We start from the raw sequence: 24519 nt of genomic DNA, 5'->3' as shown, positions 1-24519 counted from the left end.
ATGAAAACACAAAAGGTTTTTATGCACATGTATCTCATCTCAGTGATGTGCTGCTGCTGTTGTTATTGCTTGCTGTTGGTGCATTGATAGACAAAAGGATCTTTATCTATACTTTGAAGTTGAAAGCATTTTACTCAAAAACACATTCAGATTAAATACTGCAAACCATGTCTCTGTTAGGGGCTATGCTCTGCTGGTGATGAGAATCCCCACGCTGAAGTCTCTAGGGCTGCAATCTCTGAAGAAGATCAGTGATGGTGGCATCTACATCACTGGGAACAGTAAGCTCTGCTACCATCACACTGTCAACTGGACACGTCTCTTTGGGACTGGAGCACGAGCCCAGCGTCGACAGAAAAACATCGACATCAAAGAGAATCGACATCGGGATGAGTGCAGTAAGTATGTCTTTGTGTTTGCATGTAAGTAAGAAAAAAGACCAAACCTAAATATATGTATTAACCCTCTGAACCCAAAACTTATTATTTAGTTCCTAATCTTGGGACTTATTAGTCAGTACCTGCTATGAATTATTCTATTACTGCTAAACTAATGTACAAGTTACGTAGATTCAAGGGTATTGAACCAAGGTATGGACCCACTTAGAGGTCCCTTAGGGTTTAAAGGCTGAAGTCAACTATTAACAGAGTTTGTTTTACAATGGTTCCAACCAAATTCTCTGTTAAGGACGAATCAAATTGTTTCTAAAATGATAACCAAACACTACCAAACTACTAACACAAAAAATGATGAATTGACCTCTGAATTGAACTCCCCTGCCAAAAATTAGTCACACGCATCATTTCTTCTGTAATACTTGCTTACGTGTCTCCTTGCCTTTATAACAGTGCCAATCCTGTCAGGTAAGGATTACATCAATCTATTAAGATTCCATTTTAGGCCACTGTTCCACAAACTTTGTGCTTCATGTCTGAGCAGAGCACAAAAATGACACTCCCACATTCCAGGATGACAACTGTAGGGTGTCTGTATGTGACTGGTTCAACAGTCATGATGGAAAACTGGGACAGTTCGGCTGACAAAATCACCAGACCTCAATCCCAATTCTTGAGTTGGAACAGCAGGTGAAATGCTGAAATAGGCACATGGATGCACCCAGCTAGTGAAAGTGTGGGCTAGAATGAACAAGAGACTGGTGTAATCCTTACCTGACAGGACTTGACGCTGTAATTAAATGGCTCATATTAAAAAAAAACAAATTTCCCTTACGTTTTAAATAAAGTAGTTTAAAGTAATATGTAATTTCCTTTAAAGTTTCAAATCATATCATTCACCCTCCAGTCTGTATATGGAAACTAAGCTGCAAAAAAACAGCTTGTTTTGAATTGTATGTTTCTTTGATGTCACAAGGACCAACTCATTTGCAATTATCCATTAGTTCAGCCAACAGCAGTTTAGCTCCACCCCTTCACGCTGTGTTTTAGGGAGTGTTTGAGCCTATACTGTTTTTTGAGTGAGGCACAACACAGGAGAGCCAATTAAAACAGCTTATTAACATACATCAGTGTTAAAGGCACAGTAAATTAAACACCCTATTTTACTCTAAGGGATAAAGAGATGTTGGAAAATGGACATGTAAAATGGACATACAAAAAAAACACACAAAAGATAAAAGTGGACCTTATAGAAAAATGTAGTATATGGGCCCTTTAAGGTATGGGACATGTAATCAGGTATTAGAAAAGAAGTGATGAGTGCAACTAAGTTTTTAATAGGTGAATTTGTCTTAAGCTAAGACTTTTTTCATTTACATTGAGGAATGTGCGAACTATAAAAATCAGTTATATCAGCTGCTCTACACCAGAATTAGTTGTGAACTTTGAACATATATATATATATATATATATATATATATATGTCACTGTTTTCAGAACAATTTGAAAATGCAAGCAAGCAAAGTTTATTTATATAGCGCTTTTTACAACAAGTGTTGTCACAAAGCAGCTTTACAAAAAAAAAAAACAGCATTACAGAAAGAAATCCGGGTCCAAGTCCCCATGAGCAAGCCAGTGGCGACAGTGGCAAGGAAAAACTCCCTAAGAGAAACAGGAAGAAACCTTGAAAGGAACCAAGACTCAGAAGGGGAACACATCCTCCTCTAAGCAACACGGGATAGTAAACATTGTTAGTACAAAAACGGGGGAAAACAGGTGGAGCAAATGATTAATTTGATTAGTTTAGTTTATGCAGCAGCAGCAGCATCAGTGGGGTCAGGATGTGAGGGTAAGGTTGCACAGCATTGTACAACATGAACCTTAATGGTGGTCAAGCCAGTCCAGACGGCTGGCAGCAGTGGTACCCGATCAAGGCAGAAGAGGCAGCAGCATCAGATGCACAGGATGGGCAGCTGTTCATGCCCTTTACATCGTATCTAAATTTCACACTGAATGGGCCAAAAAGTACATTAGGTTTTTTCTTTGTTCTGTAAAGTTACTATTTTGGAGATATAAGGTCTTGTTCAGACAGCAATGAGATATATATATATATATATATATATATATATATATATATATAATGCATTGTGAGGGTTCTCCAACACAACATTTGGATGTGTGTTTGTGTTTGCGTGTGACGCAGTCAGTGAAGGCCACGTGTGTGATCCACTCTGTTCATCCGATGGCTGTTGGGGTCCAGGACCGGATCAGTGTCTGTCCTGCAAGAACTACAGCAGAGGAGGAACCTGCGTACCACACTGCAACTTCCTGGAAGGGTCAGTATAAATGTGTCTGTGTAGGTGTTTGGTTTTAGGTACTTCGTGTTGCTCTCTTTGCTGGGACTGAATGTCCCCAAGCTCATAGGAAAACAGTTTGTGGTGACAGATGCTTTTTGTTTCTTTGCACAAAGTGCACCTTTCAGATGAGTCATATAAGAGTCTAAAGATCCTGTTACTGAAGTTTAAAGTGACGATTAGATTTAGATGTTTAAATTTCACATAGTAAGCTTCAATAAATATGCAGTGGAAAACCACTTAAAAGATGATAATATATAATTGCTCGACTGAGTTGAGAGACTCTATATTTCAATCCTGTCTGTGAGTAATTATATTCATAATGATTTTGAGTCAATCTCTTGAGAAAATAAGTCATATGCGATACTACGTCAGTATTTTGACTTAGCATCTCATATATTTTGAGGAGGAAAACAAAAACATTTTGTCACTTTTTTCTCCTTTACCTGTCAGAAATGAGATTCCATAGTATTGATCAGGGTAGAAATATTTATGGAAGTACTGATGATGAGACGTGTGTTTTTCAGTGAGAGACGGGAGTTTGCAGGACCGAACGGAGAGTGTATGCCGTGTCACTCAGAGTGTGCAGTGCAGGAGAACAGACTGACCTGCCAAGGACCGGTACGGTGACCTCTTTCATTTACTCTTTCCCTTTCCATTTCTACCTCTATCTTTCTCTCTCTCTCTGCCAATGATCCCCCTCTCAGTTTAATTAATCTCTCTCTTTCTTTCTTTTTCCCTCCCTCTCTTTTTCTCCCTCTTTCTGTTCCTCTCCCACTCTCTCAGTCTTTCTCCCTCTGTCATTCTCCCTTTCTTCTTCTCCTTCCTTGTCTTCATTTGTCTCTCCCTGTCTCTTTGTCTCTCTCTCTATTTCTCTTTCTCACCCTGTCTTTCTTCTTCCGCCTCTCTCTCTTTTTGTCTTTCTCCCTCGCTCTCTCTATATATCTCCCTGTCTTCCTCTTTATTTCTCTCCCTTTCTAACTTTCTCTTTCTGTTTTACCTCTGTCTGTCTTTTTCCCTCTCTCTTCCTCTCTCTTTCTCTCTTCCCTGTCTCTCCCTTTCTTTCTCCCTCCTTGTCTCCCTCTCTTCTTCTGTCTCTCTCTCACTCTCACACATACATTACTCCTTTTCTCTTGTTTGTCTTCCAACCTTTTACACCAAAATATATTTTCTCTCTCTCTTTCTCTCTCTCTCTCTTCCTCTTTCTCTCTCTCTCTTTTCTCTGCTTAGGGAGCGGATCAGTGTGAGGTGTGTGTGAGGCTGCAGGATGGCCCACACTGTGTCTCTTCATGCCCGGAAGGAGTCATGGGAGAAAAAGGACTCGTCATATATAAATTTCCTAATGCCCAACGCAAATGCCAGCCCTGCCATTCTAACTGTACCATTGGGTGAGATATACGTACCTTACCATCATGGGGTAACTTCAGACTACATTCATATATTCATATATTCATGTATGTCACAAACCCATGAAGTTAAAATGATCACTGTTAAAAGTTTTATGTGTCCAGAATGATGAACAGAGATTCTGAAAGGTAGAAAGCTGTATAACTTAGAGAATTTAAGTTATAATAAAGTGTATATACAGAATTAATCGTAGTTCAAAAGTGGAGATCAGATCCACAAAAGTGTGTAAATAGATACATACAATATACTACTAATAATTTATTCACTTCTTGTTCACAAAGTTCTTGAAATATTGGTTAACACATGAAAATACCTATTGAATTGTACATAATATACAAAACCACAGTGTGTAATTTATTGATGCAAAAAATATTAATCTGGCAATCTTTTAATTTGGCAAACTTTTGAACTTTTCAGTCTATGGCAGCATTACAGTGAGTTGATTTTGATCTCCTCATTCTGATCATACTATAGATATGAATTGTTTTGAACTTGTTTTTGTAGTAGTTTGTGATCCACTCAGGGCTACAGTATCCCAGCCCTCTGACTAATGCTGCTGAGCCCTTTAGCTCTAAACACCTAATCGCTACAGACATGCTGCAACATTGCAGCACTGTTTCCTCCAGCTCTTTCTCTGACAGGGCTGTCTTGTAAAAAAGCAAGACTGCAGTAGCTGCCCTAATGTCACTGCATAGCCTTAAGGTTTAAATGAAAACAACACCCATAGTTTTGATTTATGTCTGTGTGTTGTAGGTGCACTGGGCCAGGTTTGAGAGACTGTGTGGAGTCCTCCAGGAGTGCGTCAGGGTGAGTATCTCCCTCTGCTGGTCAGAAGCAGCATTACATCACAGTTAAATAGTATACTGGAGTATTACTCTCATGCTGGTCTGTGTATGTGCTGCACAGGTTGCCAGTGACTGCGATTGTGTTGGGCGCTATAGCTGCAGTGTTGGTTGGGTTCTCTGTGTTTGTTATGACTGTTCTGTATCGCCGGAGTCTTGCCATCCGACGCAAACGTGCCCTGAGGAGATACCTCCAAAGTGGAGAGGTTTGCTATTTGTATTTTTCAAAAGAAATAATTGCAAATGTTTTTTTTTTAACATGTGTGTACATTCCTGTATTCATGGTTTTATATGCATACATATGTGCATCTGTGTATAAATATCTAGAGTTTCGAGCCACTGGATCCTGGAGAAAAAGGGACAAAAGTTCATGCTCGCATCTTCAGGGTGTCTGAACTACGGAAGATCAAACCTCTAGGCTCTGGAGTCTTCGGGACTGTCCACAAGGTAGTAATGTCATGAAAATTATGGAATCCAACACCCTTCTGTCACCAGACACTACCAGCACACAGCATCATGTCTGCTCATTTGACTTCTTCTCCTGCTTGTCTTTCTTTTTTCTCTGTCTCTATCTTCATTTATCTCTCTCACAGGGTGTATGGATTCCAGACGGAGAAACCATAAAGATCCCAGTGGCCATAAAAACTGTTCAGGACCGAACTGGACGACAGACTTTCCATGAAGTTACCGATGTGAGACATAACACACACACACACACAGATAGCTGTTAATCTACATTAATCTACCACCCCTGGTGAAAATAACATATTGGAATTTTAGAAACAAAGAAGTAAAAAATCGTGGCATGTGCAAGCTATGGCATTTTACATATTTTTTATATATTTTTTAATATGTTAAACTCAGCAAATAAAATTGAAAATTTGCACACAAAAAAGTCTAACAATTTTGTTCCCTGTAGAGGATGTGTTAACTTATGTTGACTTGGAAAATCAACAAAACAATGTAATCTCACCAGGGGTGCCCAGACTTTTCCATATGACTATACCATTATGGTACATGCCTGTTCGCAAGGAGAATCAGTCAATCAGTCAGCCATGTTCTGTGTATTGTAGCATATGTTGGCGATGGGGAGTTTGGACCATCCCTACATCGTTCGGCTCTTAGGTATTTGTCCAGGCACCTCTTTACAGCTGGTCACCCAGCTCAGCACTCAGGGATCTTTGCTGGAACATATCAGGCGGCACAAGAACAGCCTTAACCCACAGAGGCTGCTCAACTGGTGTGTGCAGATTGCCAAGGTAAGTGGTCTGTGTGTATGTTTTTCATAAATTTATTTTCCCATGGAAGTGTTTAAAGTGTGTGTTTTGAAAGGAGCGAGGAATGTGATTGGGTATTAGGGCCTGGGTGATATATCAGGTGGCTGACAATATTAACTGATAGCAACAACTGGTGGTTTTATCGATATTGGTAAAAATATCTCTGATAATTAGTAACTTTTGTTTGGTTGTTTGCTTGTCGGGATCCCAGCTTACGATTTCCTGATGATATGACAACCCCATAAACAGCTGTGCATCTGAGGAATCCAGTACAAATCACCCCTTGATTAACTGCATTAATGCCAAGCAGACTGAACTGATGAAAATGAACACAAAACACCATCATGGTTATTGTAACATAAACATGTTAAACGTTTTGCATAAAAATTACAAGTTATAACATAAAAAGCCTTATTTTATGAAAAGATTTATTGAAAAAAGAGGTGATAAAGAGACATCAATATCAGTCGATACAGCACTATTTAACAAAAATATTGAAGTATAAAATTAAAATGTAAAATAAAAATCTAAAATTATATTGGTCGATATCATCTGAATTTTTAGTCCCCTAAAATTGGGATCGGCCACAACATTTTGAAATTATTCAGGCCCTAGTGTGTATGTGTGGATATGTTAGACGGAGTGAGTTATGAGTTCTTAACTGCCTTGATGGGATCCTATTGAAATTCCTGTGAACTGTTAATTTTGTTGGTTGTTTTTTAAATAGTCTTTTCTCCTCTGTCTTCGGCCTTCTCCCTCTTTCTGTCTCTCTCACTCTCTCCATATATCTACCTCAGGGTATGTATTATCTTGAGGAGCAGAGGATAGTCCATAGAAACTTAGCTGCTCGGAACATCCTGCTAAAGAGTGACTTTATGGTCCAAATCGCTGACTATGGCATTGCTGATCTACTCTACCCAGACGACAAGAAATATTTCTACAATGAAGTAAAGGTAAACCACCTTCACAGTGCACTTCTAACAACAGGATACTCCTGTATGAGATGGGCCTGTAATTCTCCTTTTTTTGTTGATTTTATACTTCTTTCCAGACACCGATCAAGTGGATGGCCCTTGAGAGTATTTTGTTCCGCAGATATACACATCAGAGTGATGTGTGGAGCTATGGTGAGTATGTATATATGTACAGTAGTTTGCAAAATTTTAGCCACTTTTTTTAATAGAATCTGTACTTAAGTCTTCTGCATTAGTGTGTCAGTAAGAAACAGCATATTTTAGATTTCATTGCAACATCGTAAGTAATGTCCCACTCTCTAGATAAAAATGCTTCAGGTCTTTGTAGGCATATAGCCCAGTACATGATTAAACAGATATAACAAGCTGGTGTTCATGATCAACAACATTATCTACAGATTGAACAAAAGTGATTAACTGAAACAGAAATAGCTGAAACAGGAATAAAGCTGGGTGAGGGACAATGGCAACGTTGTGGTAGATGTGGCAGTTGTGGTTTAACCTTCAAATATTACACTATGGCAAGAATGAGCATAACAACAAGACACAAGGTGGACAAAAACACAATGACTGGGCTACAGAACAATGGTAGCAAGTGCTCAGGACTGATGAGACAGAATTTGAAATTTTGCCTGTAACAGAAGGGCTGGAGAGAGCTATGTGGATCACTGTCTGCATTCAACAGTGAGTAATGGGGGAGGTTCCCTAATGGTTTGGGTCTGTATTTCTGCAAATTGAGTTGGTGATTTGATTCAAATGTATGCCCCCTCACTGCTGAGAAGTACAGGCATATTCTTAACCATTAGCAATACCAACAGGGAGGAATCTGATTGGTCCTGCATTCATTCTCTAGCATGACAATGCTAGCATGACAGTGACCCCAATGTGTGTGTGTGTGTCACTGTTGTAAGAAAACTTTATTGGGGCAGGGAAAAAAAAAACATTTGTAAGAGTTGTGAATGGAACATAAAGAAGCTTTCTATTTGTCCATTCATCATGAAATGTTTACATAAAGGGCAGCTTTTGTTTTCAAATAGTGTAAAAATGTGTGAAAATGCTATTATGAGGTTTTCCTGTAACAGTGACAATATAAGAGGCATTCAGAAAATAAACATGATTAATGGTTTAAACTCTTTTCCTGCCAACTCCTTTCTGTGTAGGTGTGACTGTCTGGGAGATGATGTCATATGGAGCAGAGCCTTACGCTTCAATGCGACCACAGGAAATTCCAGACCTCCTCGAGAAGGGCGAACGTCTCTCTCAGCCTCAGATCTGCACAATAGACGTTTACATGGTCATGGTCAAATGTGAGTCCACTCAGTGTCTGCATCACTTTGGGATATTAAACCACTTGAGTGCAGAAAACCTAACATATTTAACTCTCCTGGCAGGTTGGATGATTGATGAGAATGTTCGGCCAACCTTCAAAGAGCTAGCCAATGAATTCACCCGTATGGCTAGGGACCCACCACGGTACCTTGTCATGAAAGTAAGAGCAAGTGAAAAAGAAGTACCAGGGTTCATTTTGCTTTCAAATTGCAATAGTCAAAACAAGACTGCAGCAACCATTGATAACATAACTCATGTAATTTAGTTTGAAGTCAAAGAATTTTTAAACATACAGTCACATGCAAAGGTGTCCCTAGTCAAATTACATGTTTTGTTGATTTTCTAGTAAAAATAAGTTTTAACACATCATAGAAAACACACCTCTGGACATTTTGATGCACAGTTATGTGTATTTGCTGAATTTAACATTTTGGGGGAAAAAACAATCATAAAATGTGGCAAGCAACAGTTATGGTACATTATATTTTGGATGTTTTCTTTTTTCTAATCTGTTAAATTCACCAAATAAATAGAAATTGTGGCATAACATAATTTTGCAGAAAAAAACGCCATATTTAAGTTTGTTACCTGGAGAGGACATCTTAACTTATTTTCACTTAGAAAATCAACAAAACATGTAATTTGGCAGGGTGTGTTTAAACTTTTGCATACGACTTACATAAAGAGTGTTAACAGGATAATGGTAACCATTTCAGTTTGTCAGTATGTCTGATATCAAAAACATTTTTTAATACATAAAATCTAACTATTCGATTCACAGATCATATTGTTTCGCTACCCACATATATAAAAAAATACATTAATTTGCCTAACAACCCTAGTGGACATCTATGAAAATGAAGGATCGCAGTCTATAAATCTTGCGTAATTGTTATAAATATCATCAGCAGGGGGAGTGCACTGCTCCTGAGCCTGCCTCTGATGAGGCACACCAGCGGGGGACTGAGATGGACATTCTGGCTGTGGGGCTGGAGGACCAAGAAGAAGAGGTATTGGACGAAGGCATGGCAACACCCCCTGTGTACCTCACTCCATCAAGAAGTCTCTCTAGATTGCGTGTGGATACCCACAGGGTAAGAGCGCATTGGCTAAATATGGAAAACCGCAGTGAAATGGCTTGCAAAGTGGATGGGGGAGCAGATACGGGTTAAGAGCAAAGATTAAATGAGTTTGTGAATTAGTGTGAGCCACTGGTGTCTCATCAACTCATTACTTCCCCCTCTCTTTTTCCTCATTTCCATGTTTTCATTTCCCACAGGCAACTTTCACCCCATCCTGTCCTGCTGGTTACTTGCTAATGACTCCAAGTGTGGAGGGTTCCATGCAGGTACGTCTTAAACTAGGCTGGTGCTTTATCACTACACAAAAGTGTACTTTTTACACTGTTGTTACATTGATATGTGCCACTTGCACTGAGTATGATGTTCCTCATGTCTCGCTGTAGACAGTGTGGCCACCTCGCTCACGTCTCAACTCAGCTCGCACTGTCTCTGAGAGCTCAGAGGGACGTGGCACTGTGATGGAAATGGAGATGAATGAAGACTTCGCGTCAGTTGGCAGCCTGAGGCGGGTGCGGCACCGGGAGGACAGTGCCTACATGTCTCAGAGAGACAGCCTGTCAGGTCCTCCAGACACACCTATCCCTGACACGCCTTCTCCATGTACAGAAGGAGAGGAAGACCAAAATGGATATGTGTTGCCAGGACTATGTGATAGCCCAGAGAGAGGTAAGTTAGTTGTGTTTTACCATTCACAGAGGAAATCTCAGAATAAAGGGATATAGTGCTGTTAAAGAATTTGCCCCTCACCTGATTCCTTCTATTTTTGATAATTTGTCACATTTAAATGTTTTAGATCATCCAACTAATATTAATGTCAATTGAAGACAACATGAGTAAACCCAGAATGCAGCTAAATGGATCACTCAATTTATTGAAGATACAGATTTATTCAAAACCTATATCACCCATGTGAAAAAATAATTGCCTCTCTAAACCTAATAACTGGTTGTGACATCCTTGGCAGTAACAACTTTTGAGTCTTTTCACTTTGTTTCCAAAGTTTGCTTGTTTACTTTGGACAAAAGTATGTGCAAAACTGGAGGTTTCAGATAACTGCTAACACTAGTTTGCAACATAATTTTGGACATTTTTTGAGAGGATAGTATGTCGTACAGTGTTAAAAATCACATAAGTAAGTTTGTTCCATATCACTGAACAACTTAGCGAACTTTAGTCCAAACTAATCCTGGCTACATTTGGGATAAGGGGAAAATTGTGCACAATTGATCTTTTGCATAATTATTTCTCAAACTGAGGCATCTTTGTACTCTCAGATAATCATTGATCGACATCTTCCTTCCTTCTCCCTTCAGAAACGGTGCTTTCCATGGCTTCCCATGTGCGGCTGTCCCAAGGGAGATTGTCTAAAGGTCGTTCACATGAACTGTTAGAGGAGCAGGACAGTGCTGAGGAAGAGTACGAGTACATGAACAATCAAAGCCTCCCCCTAAGACACATCCCAGGCCAGAAACAAAGCTGCTGTCAGAGAACATCAAAACGCAGTTCCACCTCCAATCCCTCATGGGGAGACAGCATGCACAAGTCTGCATGTGCCAGTCACCCAAATAAAAGATCATCTATGGAGGACTCTGAAAGCAGTGGAGAGGTTTCTCAGTCCTCCTCGGATGAGAGAAGTCGCAGCGATGCGGAGCTGCTGTCCAGCGAAGCGGAGTACGCAGAGGCTGACCTGGACCAGGAGCGCCAGTATGAGTATATGGACATTCGTAGTGGTCTGGGACATGCAGCAGCCAGCATTCCACACAGAGCTGACCACCTGAGACCAGATGCCTACATTTCTCCCAAGAAATCCCTGGAGGAAGATGAAGAGGAAGAGTATCAATACACGAACCGACAGCCCCGGTTGAGGCACTCGCTGATGCTTCAGGGTTTGATCGGTGGGGAGGGAGAGGTTTATGAATATGAGGAGATGGACTCTCTGGCAGTAGGGGGCAGCTCAGGGGCTGAGTATCAGAACCTCCAGGAGGCTGGGGAAAGGGAGGCTGGGGGGCAACTCCACTCTGGAATTGCGCCATATGTTCAAGTACGTACAGGTTTGGTTGTGGCCAAGGAAGGCGGAGACAGGTGCTTCGATAATCCTGACTACTGGCACAGCCGAATGTACTCAAAAGCAAATGCAGTGAGTACATAGAACAGGACAGAGGGAGGGAGGGAGGGAAGGTGTGAGTGAGGGAGCAAGCAAGGGAGGGAGGGAGGGGGAGGGAGTGTGAATTAGATAAATTAAATGAAATACATATATGGGAGAGAAGTAAGGGTGAAATTAAGTATCAAAGAGGAGTGGAACAAAATACAGAAAAAAAAAGAAAACTGTCAGCAATGACTAAGCAGAAGTAGCAATCAGCACTAAAGCACTACACATTTCCTTGACTAATTCAGTCTTGGCAGTAAAGACATAAGCTGTGTCCAAAACCGCATTCTACCATACTAAATAGTATGTCAAAATAGTACACCACTGATTAAAGTCCATTCATTAGTGTAGTATGTCTTGTATCGTAGTATGAGGTTTTGGACACATGCATGCAAATGCATTCATGCAAATGTGATTCCTAAATCACAAAGACACAAGCACTCAGAAACAATTTACATTTTAATTTATCCTATATTTCTTGAAACACAGTGAAGGAAAGTAGTACCAGATAATGAGCTATTACAGATAATGTACTGATGATTGCATGCAAACATGTATGAATGTCAGTAAATATTTCACATGCTTAAAGACACAAATCAGTTTCTATTTTTGAGGAAAACAGTTTGTATCTGAATATGTTTATGAATCAGTATGTCTGTTACAGGTGTTAATTCAGCCTTCCACATGACAGCATGGCAGCTTGCATTCCATCATTGTGTACCAAATTTCCAATGAGTCAGGGATATTTGTTTTTAACACTATTTTATATTTCTAGAACTGATATTCTAGTCATACAGAGTTTAGCTGTGCAGTAGCAATAGCAATGTCACAAGCTGTTTTTAGTAGTCTTGTGTAATTTGAGTTGTGCCGAACACAGATGGATTTTTTTGTTTGCTTTTGTTGGTTTATAGTTGTGTGTGTGCGAGCGTGTGTGTGTGTGTGTGTTTTTGGGAGGGGGTGGAATTTCTTTCTCTTTCTCTCATATTTCAAATGAAATGGCCAGTTAACAAACTTTATGCTTTTGTACAGCTTATCAGAACAAGTTGTTTATTTTCTCATTTTCGTAATTTTACCTTTCATTGCCTACATGTCTACATGCGGTGATATATTTTTATACAGTGTATTTGAAATCTGTTTTCTTCTCACACAAATAAAAGTTTTGTGCTAAGTGTTGTAAGTTGTTTCTGAGATGCCTCGTAGATGGCCCATCTTTTAATGTGTTGGTGAACTTTGTATTATACATTGTACATTAATTGTCATTGTATTATTAGATCACAATTATTCAAAAAAAAAAATTCTAAAACAATGTATTCAAAATTCAGGGAACAAACATTAGTTGAATGTAGAGGAAACATAACAAGTAAGTTATAGTGTTAAAGAGAATTCACTGTCACCATAGTAACAGATATTGAAATAATTTGAATATCAACACTTCAAAATGTATTTTTTTTGTAAAAACAGAGTTGCCACGTTAAAATTTGATTAATTCTAGTGAAATCAGTTGAGAAAAGCTGTAAGTTCTTAGTAGTAATTAAGTAAAATCTTACATTCTAAAACATAATTCCTACCAGTAAAATTTCAGAATTCGAATTTGTGTTAAATTTTATATTTTTATATTTTTACTATTTCTAGTTTACTGGTTAGTAATGCTAGTTTCCTATTACAGAGAACTTAACTGGTACTTTTTTTTGTTCAAATTGAATTTCTAAATTTCAAAAAATTATGATTAAAGCTAAAGCTTCTCGTCATGGGGGACTTTTTTAAATTTATTTTTATTTCTTTATTTACTTTTTTGTTGCCATGCTGGCCTGTATTTTGGCGCTGGCTGTGTTGTGACGTGCTGTGTGACGTGTGCGCGGCTTGGCGCGGCGCGGGCGCTGCTGTGGCTGATCTGCTGCTCTGATCATCTCGGATTGGGACTCGCTGCGAACCCCGCTGCAAACATGTCCGACGACGAACAGCAGGAGCAGACCATCGCCGAGGACTTGGTGGTGACCAAGTATAAGATGGGCGGCGACATTGCCAACCGTAAGTTTGTCAGATTTGGGCGATAATGAGTTTAGTCGGTGACCTGATGGTGAGGCAGCTCCGGTAACGGCCTTCTTCTCTCACGCTGGTCCCGCTAACAGTTCGCCATGTGCTGACAGTCGCACGCAGCTCTGCAACGTGGGAAAGTAAAGAGGGCGACCCGGCGGTCCGTGTGCTGGAATGCTACCAACTAGATACTCTTTGTGTGCCCTGACTGCTCTGATTTACTGATATTGTCCCACAGAGAGCGCATCTCACTGATCTGCGGTGAAGTCCATGTCGGTAGCTAACACAACGTTAGCTAATGTAGCTAGCCAGCCCGTGTAACTCCCCGTGTGTGTGTGTTCCCATGTAGCCCTGCTAGCTAGCTAGCTTAGCTAACCCTGGCAAGATTACACGATACTTATGAGTGCGCGGACTGTAGAGGCTTGTAGTACTAGCAGTGTTAACTAGTTTAGTTCTTTTCTTTAATGGATTTGAGCTGTCTGTCTTAATGATTAAGTGAGGCTCTATTCTCAGAGCTCGATATTCAGCTGAGAGGGTCTGGCTGCTGTGGGTCGCTGGCTCACGTTACGGCTGTCACTGCCCACGCATCCAGACACGGGCAGTTGGCTAACCTGCTACGCTGCTAACGGGAGCTAACATTACACTAACTGCGATCACTCCAAACACCACAGTACCGCAGGCTGTAATAACTTCATTCTGTGCAAAAAGAGGCGCTCTGCCCTCAGAGGGTCCACCGCTGAAAGGCTGCTAAGTTCAGTCTGTGAGTAGCAGAATGCTGACGGAGCGTTTAACGTTATCTGTGGTGACCAGCTGCCTCACTAGTATCATTGACCCGGGCTTTGTGTGAGGAACACTGAGCCTTTTTACCTTTGTTGCTTGCTGTGCTTTTCCCTGACCTGTAGAGCAACAACACACTTCTCTCCATCGTCTCCATTATCAGTGCACAACCTGCTGGTACTGACACTGCAACAGGTGTCTGTCCTCTCTTAAAACGTTCCCACCACAAAACCCAGGTGGATAGAGTAGCCAGCACCCTTGCTAACTAACAACGTAAAGTATTGTCAATTCAATAAAAAAATTACACTATAAAAGTGCCTCTCCAAAAAAAAGACTGAGTAAAAAAATACTGGAGTAAAAAGTACTAAAGTACCAAGTCCAAGAAGTTTGTAAGTACTGAACAAGAGATAGAAGTGTGGCAGAATGCCACGGCAGGGGAGTTCACTAGGGCTGTGTCCGAAACTGAAGGCAGCTGTCTCGATGCCTTGCTGCCTGTACTCTCTTATAAGTCAGTGCTCTAGAAGACAGCGCTGTCCACTGTGTCAAAGCTGGTGTTTATTGCTTTTTTTTCTCGCTGCATTGACGTGGACGCAAAGGATTATGGGATGTGTACGGCAGAAATGGATACATCTACACTGCCTTCAAAAAATGTCCCAAAGGAGGAGCTCAGACTGGGGCGTGACTGGGTGCCTTGCTGCCTAAGAACTCTGTCGAAATAGGCAGAATTTATGTTTCAGACACAGTCTGTGGCAAAGTGTATCCTCATCGTGATAAGTTACATCACTGAGCATCATAATGTGATTTTCTAGGCATATTGTGGATATCGTCAGTGCTTGGAGAAATGCTGAAAAACAGTTTGATGTTTAAGTTTAATGTTTAATTACAAAGACCTGGATTTAGTGCAGTGGAGTATGTGAAATGGTGTATTAAAGGGCCCATATTTTAAAAAGCTGAATTTTTCTTTATTTTCTTGAAATAAAGGTATTTGATGTAGTATGTAAAGAGTGTTAAAGTGAAAATGTAGCGTTTACTCCACAGTCCAGACAGTCCATACATGGAAACTATGCTGAAAAATTCAGTTTCTATGTCATGAAAACCAAGGCGTTTGCATATATTCGCCTATTCAGGCTGCAGCCGTTTAGCTCCATCCATTCATGCTGAAGTTATAAGGAGTGTTTCAGTTTGGACTGTTTAGAATGAGGCATGATTAGGGGTGGGTGATATGGCAACAGTACAGTATCATGATACTTACATTTTCACAATGCACGGTGTGCATCACAATATTTAGTTTTTCTGAGGTTTGATGAGTTGGAATGGACAAAAAGAACCAGTACTGCCACATTTAGAAAATACAGTCAAAAACATAAAAGTACAAATGATTTTTATTATAACTTTTCAAATACTGTGATACACTAAGTCAAAATTAAAATGGATAATTATGCACTCTTATTAATGAAACATGCAGTTGGCCAGTGTTGGCAAGTACTAGAAGTACTGACGTTGACATTGATCCACAGTTTGATCAGAAAAACGTGATTTATCACAATAAAGGTAAATATCATCATATTGTTAAGCCCAAGGCACAATACAGGGCAGCCACTCAGAACGGATCTTCTATACATAGATCAGTCTTAAAGACACAGTAACATAAACAGCCTGTTTAATTCTAAGGGATAAAGAGAGGTTGAAAAATGGTCATGTAAAAATTAATTAGGGCTGTTTTTGATTTGTAAATCCACACATTATAGGTGAACCTCAGGAGAAAAAATATAGTGCAACATTTTTGATGTTATTTAATTGTGGCTCTGAGGACTTTTTTGTCTGTTCAAATTTATCAGATATATCGGAAGAAAAAAAAAAACTAATTATTTTGAGGCATATTATGTATCGTGAAATATTTTGATGTGTTTTTGCCCCGACTTTTACGTCCAGCATCTTTCAGTATAGGAACTGAAGTTTGTTAGGTGCTGTTCTCTTATAAAATAAAGAATGACTAAAATAAAATGACTAAATTCATTTGCAGTGCAATACAAGATGATGTCACCAACAGAACAGAATCAAATTAAATGGAAAAAAGCAATTATTAGCTAAATATTAATAAGTAAAACGTAGAGTCCTGTTCTTACCAATATGCTTTTTTGGATTTACTCAGTGCCCCCAAAATAGTGCAAAATTTACTGATTGCTCTCAGCCTAGGCAATACAGACACCTGTCTGTGGTACATTTCATCTCCTTAAGGGAATATAGCGTTTGCAAACAAGTTAGAGCCTTTTGATACCTGATGTAATGTCCTTTCCTCCATGTTTGTATGTATTCTGCTTATTCACTCATCATTTTCTGTCAAACACTAATCCCTAATCTTTTCTGCACCTGTCGCTCTCTCAGAGGCACTGAAGTTGGTCATCGAGGCGGCCAAGCCAGGTGTGTCTGTCCTCAGCCTGTGTGAGAAAGGCGATGCTTACATTATGACAGAGACTGGCAAGGTTTTCAAGAAGGAGAAGGACATGAAGAAAGGTAAGCTGGAGGAACAGATGACCTTGATGAATTCTAGGTTAAGAGTATGAAAAATGTTAATGTGAGACTTCATGTTTTTCTTTGATACACGTGGCTGTTGTCGTGTATCTTATGATTTGTGTGATAACCGGCATGGATGGAGTGATAGACTGAGATGTTTTGCTAGTATTTTCAGAAAGCATTTTCTTTAGCTCTGTTCAGTTAGCTGCTTATGGCTGTGAAGAAATTACGTGGCATATAGAATACACATTCTGTAGCATAGCAGTGAGGTCCAAAAATCTAAAATCTGGGGACTGGGGGGGGAGAAATAGAAAGGTTTAGAAATTTTAGTTTTTCTTAAAACAAAGAAAAGTTATGACAAGTAAAATGAAAAAGAAAGTTTCAAGATTCTGCACTAGTTGTTGGTCATCATTAAAATTAAAGCAAATTTGTGACCATATTAAGGCCTTTTTACAAAAAAAATGTTTATTTATTTATTTTTATTTAATTGAGTCTTATCCCTTCTATTGAAGCACATGTGCAGAGTAATAGAAAAACATTGCATTAAATTAGAAAAGAATCCAGAATAGAAGCTTTTTCATTAGTGGTCTCAGATGTTTGGATGCCACTGTATTTGCATCTCTCTCTGTTTCTCACTCTTACTCAGACACTCTTTACAGAAGCACTTGTGTTGAGGACTGGTGGTTGTCTCTCTTGCAGGCATTGCGTTCCCCACCTGCGTGTCAGTCAATAACTGTGTATGCCACTTCTCTCCTTTGAAGAGCGACCCTGACTACACACTTAAAGATGGAGACTTGGTCAAAATGTAGGCAACTCCCACCCTGTCCAGTTCCCAGCCTGTCTCCAGTCTTCTTTCCACCCTGCATTTTCCCTTATCTCCTTCCCCTCGCTCTCACTCTGTTGTGTCTTGTGTGCACTGTCCCCTCCACTGTTTGTCTCAGCTGTGTGTATATAAATAAGTTTATCCTTGCTAATTGTCCTGTCCTCCTTGTTTTTCCCCATCTGTGGTTTTACTGCAGCTTTTTATGTTGTCTGTATATCTTAAGTTTAAACCTTTGGTATGTGTTATCTGTAAGATTGGCTGTAAATAGTAAGAAATGTTTTAATTTGAGTGTGTGAGCTAATCATCCATGAACTGTTGAGTTTATTATAATAATTGGGAGTGTGGGGGTGGGGATAGCCATTTTTGCTTTTGTCTCTGCGCAAAATGAATAATAGAGCAATGTGTACTACATGGATTGGGGAACTTTAGTAGCTCACATTTTTCTTGTCTTTTATCTTCACTCTTATCTCCTTTTTTTCTGTACAGTGATCTTGGAGTGCATGTTGATGGCTTTATCGCCAACGTGGCCCACAGCTTTGTTATTGGGGCTAGTAAGGTGTGTATCTTCATGATGACGATGATAATGATGAAAATAATATGAATAACAATTATTATTATAATTATTATTAGTAGTAGTAGTAGTAGTAGCAGCAGCTACAGCTTTTACACTGTTTTCCAAAAGCCACTTTATGAATTAACGTATTACTCATGCAAGTTGAAATCTTCTCAGGAAGCACCTGTGACGGGCAGGAAAGCCGATGTCATCAAAGCCGCCTATTTGTCTGCAGAGGCAGCGCTGCGTCTTGTAAAACCTGGCAACCAAGTGAGTCCAAGCTGGCAACCATAAAGAGAATTTTTTCAACTCTGGGTCAAACACTGCTGTGTGTAGGTGATCCTGTATTTGCAAATAAAGATGGCAAGATGAAAAGTTGAAGATAATATGGGGTTAGAAGTGAGTCATGTCTGTATACAGAGGGTGGAGCTGTATTTAAATAGCTTCAAATTGTTTCTCTTTGCTCCAGAACACACAGGTGACAGAGGCATGGAACAAGATCGCTCAGTCGTTCAAATGCAATCCAATTGAGGGTGAGGTATTTGTTTGTTTGTTTGTTTGTTTGTTTGTCTTTATCAGATGGGTTGTACAATATAACAAAACCTCACACACCAAATATGCACCTGTATATGAGACACAGTACAGTCATATGCAGAAAGGTCACATTATATGTTTTATTGATTTTCTAAGTGGTAATACGTTATCACATCAAACAAATTTAAATATAGCATTTTTTCTGCATGTCTTAGTGCATAGTTTCTGTTTATTGTTTAATATATTGGAAAACATAACATGGCCTGTGCAAAAGTTTTTTGTTTTTATTTTGTAAATTTAGCAAATAAACATTAATTGTGCATTAAAAAGTGAAGGAATTATTTACACATTATTTTCACTTATTTTCACTTTTCAAATTAACAAGACGTGCTTTGACAAGGGATGCCCAAACTTTTACATATAACTGCTCTCGGAACAATTTTTGTCGTTTTTCATTTTTTGGCATAATTTGAAAATACCTGTTGTCCTTTACATTGTTTGTAAATTTCATGATGAATGGACCAAATTAAAAGGTTGAAAATTATTTGGGTGGGGTGGGTGTGGAGTCTAACCAAACATATTCAGACCCAGGTGCAGGTGTTACTGGATGCTTTCATGTAGGCATTTTAGAGGCACAAACCGTTATATCCATGGAGATTGCTTGAATTTTTAATGAGAATTTGAGGCTGCGAAATCCTAGTAGTGGATCAAGGACAGTTCTGTTGCCTTTTTTCTTGGGTTTTTTTTTTTCTCACTGGTGTCCTTCTGTAGGTATGCTGTCCCATCAGTTGAAGCAGCATGTCATTGATGGAGAGAAAACCATCATCCAAAACCCTACAGACCAGCAAAAGTAAGAATCCAGCTTTCATGGTTATATACTATATCCACAGGCAGAAAAAAAGCACATGGAGCATACAGACAAAGTCAGTAGGACTTCACAAGAACAGTACAACTTCCACATTCACTCCAAATAAAAACCGGTAGATAATAGATGGTTTCATATAGTCAAGGCGACTGAGCTTGTGGCATAATCTTGATGTTTCACCATTCGGGGGCCTTATCAGTTCATCAGAAGATGCCAGATGCACTTTTATATACAAAAGAAAGGTCTCTGTTCACAGGAAGGACCATGAGAAAGCAGAGTTTGAGGTTCATGAGGTGTATGCTGTGGATGTACTGATCAGTACGGGAGAAGGGAAGGTAATTAATAATACACTTATTCTACCTTTTTCCACATGTGAGACCATGTTCTAAAGCTTGAACTTATTCTTGAACTTCAAGTCTGAGAGGGTTTCTCCATTCATTTTTCATCTAGGCCTAACCTGTGTCCAGAAAACTGACCCAAAGACTACTAAGAACAGAGCTTTAATGTAGTGAATAGGAGAACCTACCTATAAAAACTGTTTCTCTTTGTGTCAGGCAAGAGATGGAGGCCAGAGGACTACCATCTACAAGCGGGACCCCAGTAAACAATATGGACTGAAGATGAAGACCTCCAGAATTTTCTTCAGCGAAGTTGAAAGACGCTTTGACGCGATGCCTTTCACTCTCAGGTAGTAAATACTAAAACCCTTTTGTGCCCCATCAGTTTGTGCTTTGACCGAAAGATGCTGTATTGCTTTCACTTTAAACTGGAGCATATCTCATGTAAGATCATGCAGGATAAAACAGTTTTGGGAATTAAAAGTATCTGTCTGTCTGTCTTTCAGGGCGTTTGAAGATGAAGGTAAGGCCCGCCTTGGAGTGGTTGAGTGTGCCAAACATGAGCTGCTGCAGCCCTTCAGCGTACTCAATGAAAAGGAGGGTGAGGATGTGTATTTCTCTGTTTTTCTTTCTTTGTTTACAATTTTTCTTTTCTTTGTGAAGACATTACCAGAATAATGAACCTGTCATCTGTTTTCTCATTTCTTTCTCTTTAGGAGAGTTTGTGGCTCAGTTTAAGTTCACAGTGCTGCTGATGGCCAATGGGCCTTTGAGAATCACCAGTGGGCCTTTTGAGCCAGAACTCTACAAATCTGAGCATGACGTTCAGGATCCTGAGCTGAAGGTATAGAAAATCCACAGCACGCACTGAAGCCTGTAAAATAGTAGATGAAATTAGTGCTAGATGATGTATCAAATATTTACAATGAACTCACTTTTTGGAGATACAAAATTAGGCCACATAGTCATTATTGCAGAGATCCTAATGCTCCTTATTTTTATATATATATTTTTAAAATTGATTATTTAAACTGTGTTTTAGTTCTTCTTGCAGGTAACATTTTGAATGTGCTTGGCAACAAATTTGGTTGCTTACAGTTCTCATTGCATTTAATAAAGGCAAATGTTTATGTTTAGTCCAGGGTATAGCTCCTATGAGTGAAAAGTCAGTCTTAAACCAGTTCAGAAAAAATGTGGAAATGCTGAGAAACATATCATTCTTTGCCAAAAGGCTGTTTAAAATCAAGCTATACAGTTTAGCCATTTTGCAAAGCCTTAGTTGAAATGTTTTGAGGCACACCTAGCATGGTAAAGCGACATTGTGATCTCATGATTTTAATGAAAGTCCTCTAAAGTGTTTTAAATAGTTGTATGCGGAAGTTTGGCCACCCCTGGTCCCACCATGTTTTGTTGAATTTCAAAGTGAAAATAAGTACACGACAGAGAACACAGAGTGTACATCTACAGAGAACACGCTTCTGCACATTTTAATGAACAATTACTGTACTGAATTTAACGTACTGGGGAGAAATACATAAAATGTGGACTGTGCAAAACTTATGGCATTATTTATATTTAATGTTTTAATATTCCATTGTGTTAAACTCAACTAAAACTTGCAGAATAATGCCTGATTCAAGTATGTTCTCCGGAGAGGATGTTTATACTTATATTCACTTAGAAAATGTACAAAACATGTAATTTGACTGGGGGTGTCAAATGTGAGGGGGACAGACATTTTACTGTAGTATCTTACGTCTGATGATACCTGACAAGGAAATTGTTATTTATTGGTGTATTTTACAATGGAAATGATTCGTTTTGCTACCTAACAGAACCCAGACTGGGCACAACATAAGCAAAATATTTGCTATCTGTTCCTTCTTCTTTGTTAATTGTACTTTCTGTTACAGTCTCTGATACAGAGCTCCGCAAGTCGTAAAGCACAGAAGAAGAAGAAAAAGAAGGTGAGGTATTTACTCCTTGGCCAACAGAAACAAATGTGTTATTTGTTATTTATAAGCCTGCATGCTTTCCAGTGTGAGTGTTTAATACAAACTCCTAATTCTTATCTTTTGTCTTTTATTCTAGGCTTCCAAGACTGCAGAAAATGCTACAGGGCAGCCAGTAGAGAATGAAGTTGCTGCAGAATAGATAACCTATACCCCTAAAAACAATACACTCACTCACATATACACATGTACACAAATGCATAACACCTAGTACAAACTTCAATTTGTCTTGCCCCACTCTTAACCTCTTGCCCATTGAAAACACTGACCAAGAGTCACTCTCAGAACCTGGGTAGTGTCCTTTGGAACAACATGAATTTGAATTTGGACTAAAGTGACTTTGTACTGATTTTTCATATAAATCTGTTTGCTCTTACCTTTTTGAATCGCTTTACATTGAAAACTGGAACACCATACCTTTTCAAAATGAAACATTAAAAAAAAGAAACTAGCAGTCATTTTGTAGTTGCGGTTTCCACCATATCAATTATTGCTCTAATAAACAAATGTTTTGGCCTAATATCTGAATCAAAACTGTGCTAAATTATGGAGTGAGGACTCATGAAGTTGTTTGGAAAAAAATACCAAAATGTTTTGTCATTCCTCAGGGTTGGAATGTTGTGATTTCTAAGCAGAACCTCCCACTGTTAAGGACTGGTAGATCTTTATTTTTTTGGATCTGGAACCTTTCTGTGGAGGACTGGAGTGCTTTCTGGGGCATTAGAATCAGAATTCTGTTCACGAGATTCCTACTTACTCCATACTTGTGAAACTAGATAATTCTTAAATGGGAACCTATGAGAACTTTTGGGAACTGTGTTTCCCTTGTTAACTGCCATCCCTGTCTTCTCTCAAGCCTGGCTGAGCTTTAAACCAGAGGGCAGCTTTGTCTGATTTCATTTCTCCTCTCATCCTCTTTTCATTGATTTTTCCAAAAAAAAAAAAAGAAAAAAAAGAAAGGATCTCTTGCTTGTCTCATGTAAAGCTTGTATTGGGTCAGGAAACTAGTCCCAGTTCAGTTTAAAACTGTACTCACATGCTCTAAGTAACATGTTGAAGCCCATGTGAAGTTTAGTTTCACATAAGGTAGAGTAGGTCCAGGTCCAAGTCACTGCCAAGCCACTTTCCCAGGCCTGTTTTTATTCCATGCACATTCACCAGATGCCCTTTAGGTAATGAATTATAAAAATGTGGGTTCTGTTTAGATCGCAAGCTCTACTGGTGTCTGAGTCTGTTTTCAAACTCAGTATGAGGAAGATTTTTGTCTGAACATACAGTCTTCCTGTGAAATTGTAGGTAAGGTCAGTTGTCAGTTTTTCTCCAATCTGAGGGGCATCTGGTCCATAGAGCTGCTTTCAGTAGAAGTGCTGATCTTGCATCTGTTTCTGTGAGGAAGGTCATCGTAAAGAAGAGAGAAATCTGATCCTAGATAGTTAGACTTCCTCTGACTTTCAAGCTTTATGAACGGGCACATATAAGGTCACGACCTTATATGTGACTTGGATGTTTGACATGAAAATGAAATAAGATACAGAATCTGGCCTTTAACTCCTTGGTTGAGTAATAAGCTAAAGGACTCCTGACTGACTTGTTCCGAATTACTGTTCCACAGCCTTTAGCCAGTTTCCTTCAAAAAGGGCCTAGGGGAAGTGTCTGGGTTCTGATTTAGAATTTGGCTGATGTATGAACCTAGCAGGATTATAATGGGCAAATAAGGTGGCATGTGATGTGGCTGTGGTGAGCGGAGTCTGGTTTAGGAGTCTTTTGTTCCATTCCCACACCCTTATCTCAGGCGATGCCTAAAGGCCTGACGTGGTGTGCCTGAGACTGACACAACCTTGTTTTTGTAGAAAAAACCAGCATATGGGACTATTTTACAACTAATGAAATAAAAGGAAACTTTGAATATTTTTTTCTTTAATTCTGCCTCATCATTTGAAATGCCTTCATCGTTGTAGGACCTACACAGATAATCATTGCACATCTTGCAACTTTAGCATCATTCACTGAAGGTTAGTACAAGATTTGGCTTGGCATTTAGTTTCAATAAGCATACAGTAAACAAAACAATTGCACAGAGTTGTACATTATAATTTATATTGCCTGGAGGTTTTTCTCCCATTTTTTTTTTCCTTTTCATTTTAATATTACCATTTGCTACAGTGTGACACTTCAGGAATAACAAAGGGTACATAAGAAGACAAATAAAAAATAAAGAAATGCATCAGGAAAGAATTAATACTGATAAAACAAGGAGCACAAT

The 24519-nt window shown here is 39.2% G+C and overlaps 2 protein-coding genes across 2 annotated transcripts in view; both read left to right on the top strand.

Annotated features, from left to right (window-relative positions):
• The window catches only part of erbb3a (erb-b2 receptor tyrosine kinase 3a), a 30441-nt gene extending 17462 nt beyond the window's left edge, over positions 1-12979 (top strand). The window contains exons 13-29 of the mRNA XM_036571067.1: positions 181-398; positions 2599-2731; positions 3277-3370; positions 3980-4137; positions 4910-4963; positions 5063-5204; positions 5326-5445; positions 5592-5690; positions 6072-6257; positions 7073-7228; positions 7327-7402; positions 8410-8556; positions 8641-8738; positions 9487-9672; positions 9858-9926; positions 10044-10326; positions 10974-12979. Of these exons, the coding sequence (XP_036426960.1) occupies positions 181-398; positions 2599-2731; positions 3277-3370; positions 3980-4137; positions 4910-4963; positions 5063-5204; positions 5326-5445; positions 5592-5690; positions 6072-6257; positions 7073-7228; positions 7327-7402; positions 8410-8556; positions 8641-8738; positions 9487-9672; positions 9858-9926; positions 10044-10326; positions 10974-11809 (3055 nt within the window). The 3' untranslated portion in view covers positions 11810-12979. The remainder of the gene's footprint in view (positions 1-180; positions 399-2598; positions 2732-3276; positions 3371-3979; positions 4138-4909; positions 4964-5062; positions 5205-5325; positions 5446-5591; positions 5691-6071; positions 6258-7072; positions 7229-7326; positions 7403-8409; positions 8557-8640; positions 8739-9486; positions 9673-9857; positions 9927-10043; positions 10327-10973) is intronic.
• Positions 12980-13651: 672 nt separating this feature from the next.
• On the top strand, positions 13652-24168 carry pa2g4a (proliferation-associated 2G4, a). The gene is made up of 13 exons (XM_036571065.1): positions 13652-13834; positions 17003-17131; positions 17831-17936; positions 18441-18510; positions 18685-18777; positions 18977-19040; positions 19813-19891; positions 20163-20241; positions 20461-20594; positions 20751-20845; positions 20961-21088; positions 22158-22211; positions 22336-24168. The coding sequence occupies exons 1-13, from the start codon at positions 13750-13752 to the stop codon at positions 22396-22398; spliced, it is 1179 nt and encodes a 392-aa protein (XP_036426958.1). The 5' UTR covers positions 13652-13749; the 3' UTR covers positions 22399-24168.
• Positions 24169-24519: the final 351 nt, after the last annotated feature.

The sequence above is a fragment of the Colossoma macropomum genome, unplaced genomic scaffold, assembly GCF_904425465.1.
Source record: "Colossoma macropomum unplaced genomic scaffold, Colossoma_macropomum, whole genome shotgun sequence".
In the NCBI taxonomy this organism is placed as follows: domain Eukaryota; kingdom Metazoa; phylum Chordata; class Actinopteri; order Characiformes; family Serrasalmidae; genus Colossoma; species Colossoma macropomum.
Note: the sequence above shows the minus strand (reverse complement) of the source record. Positions and strands in the feature narration are given on the sequence as shown.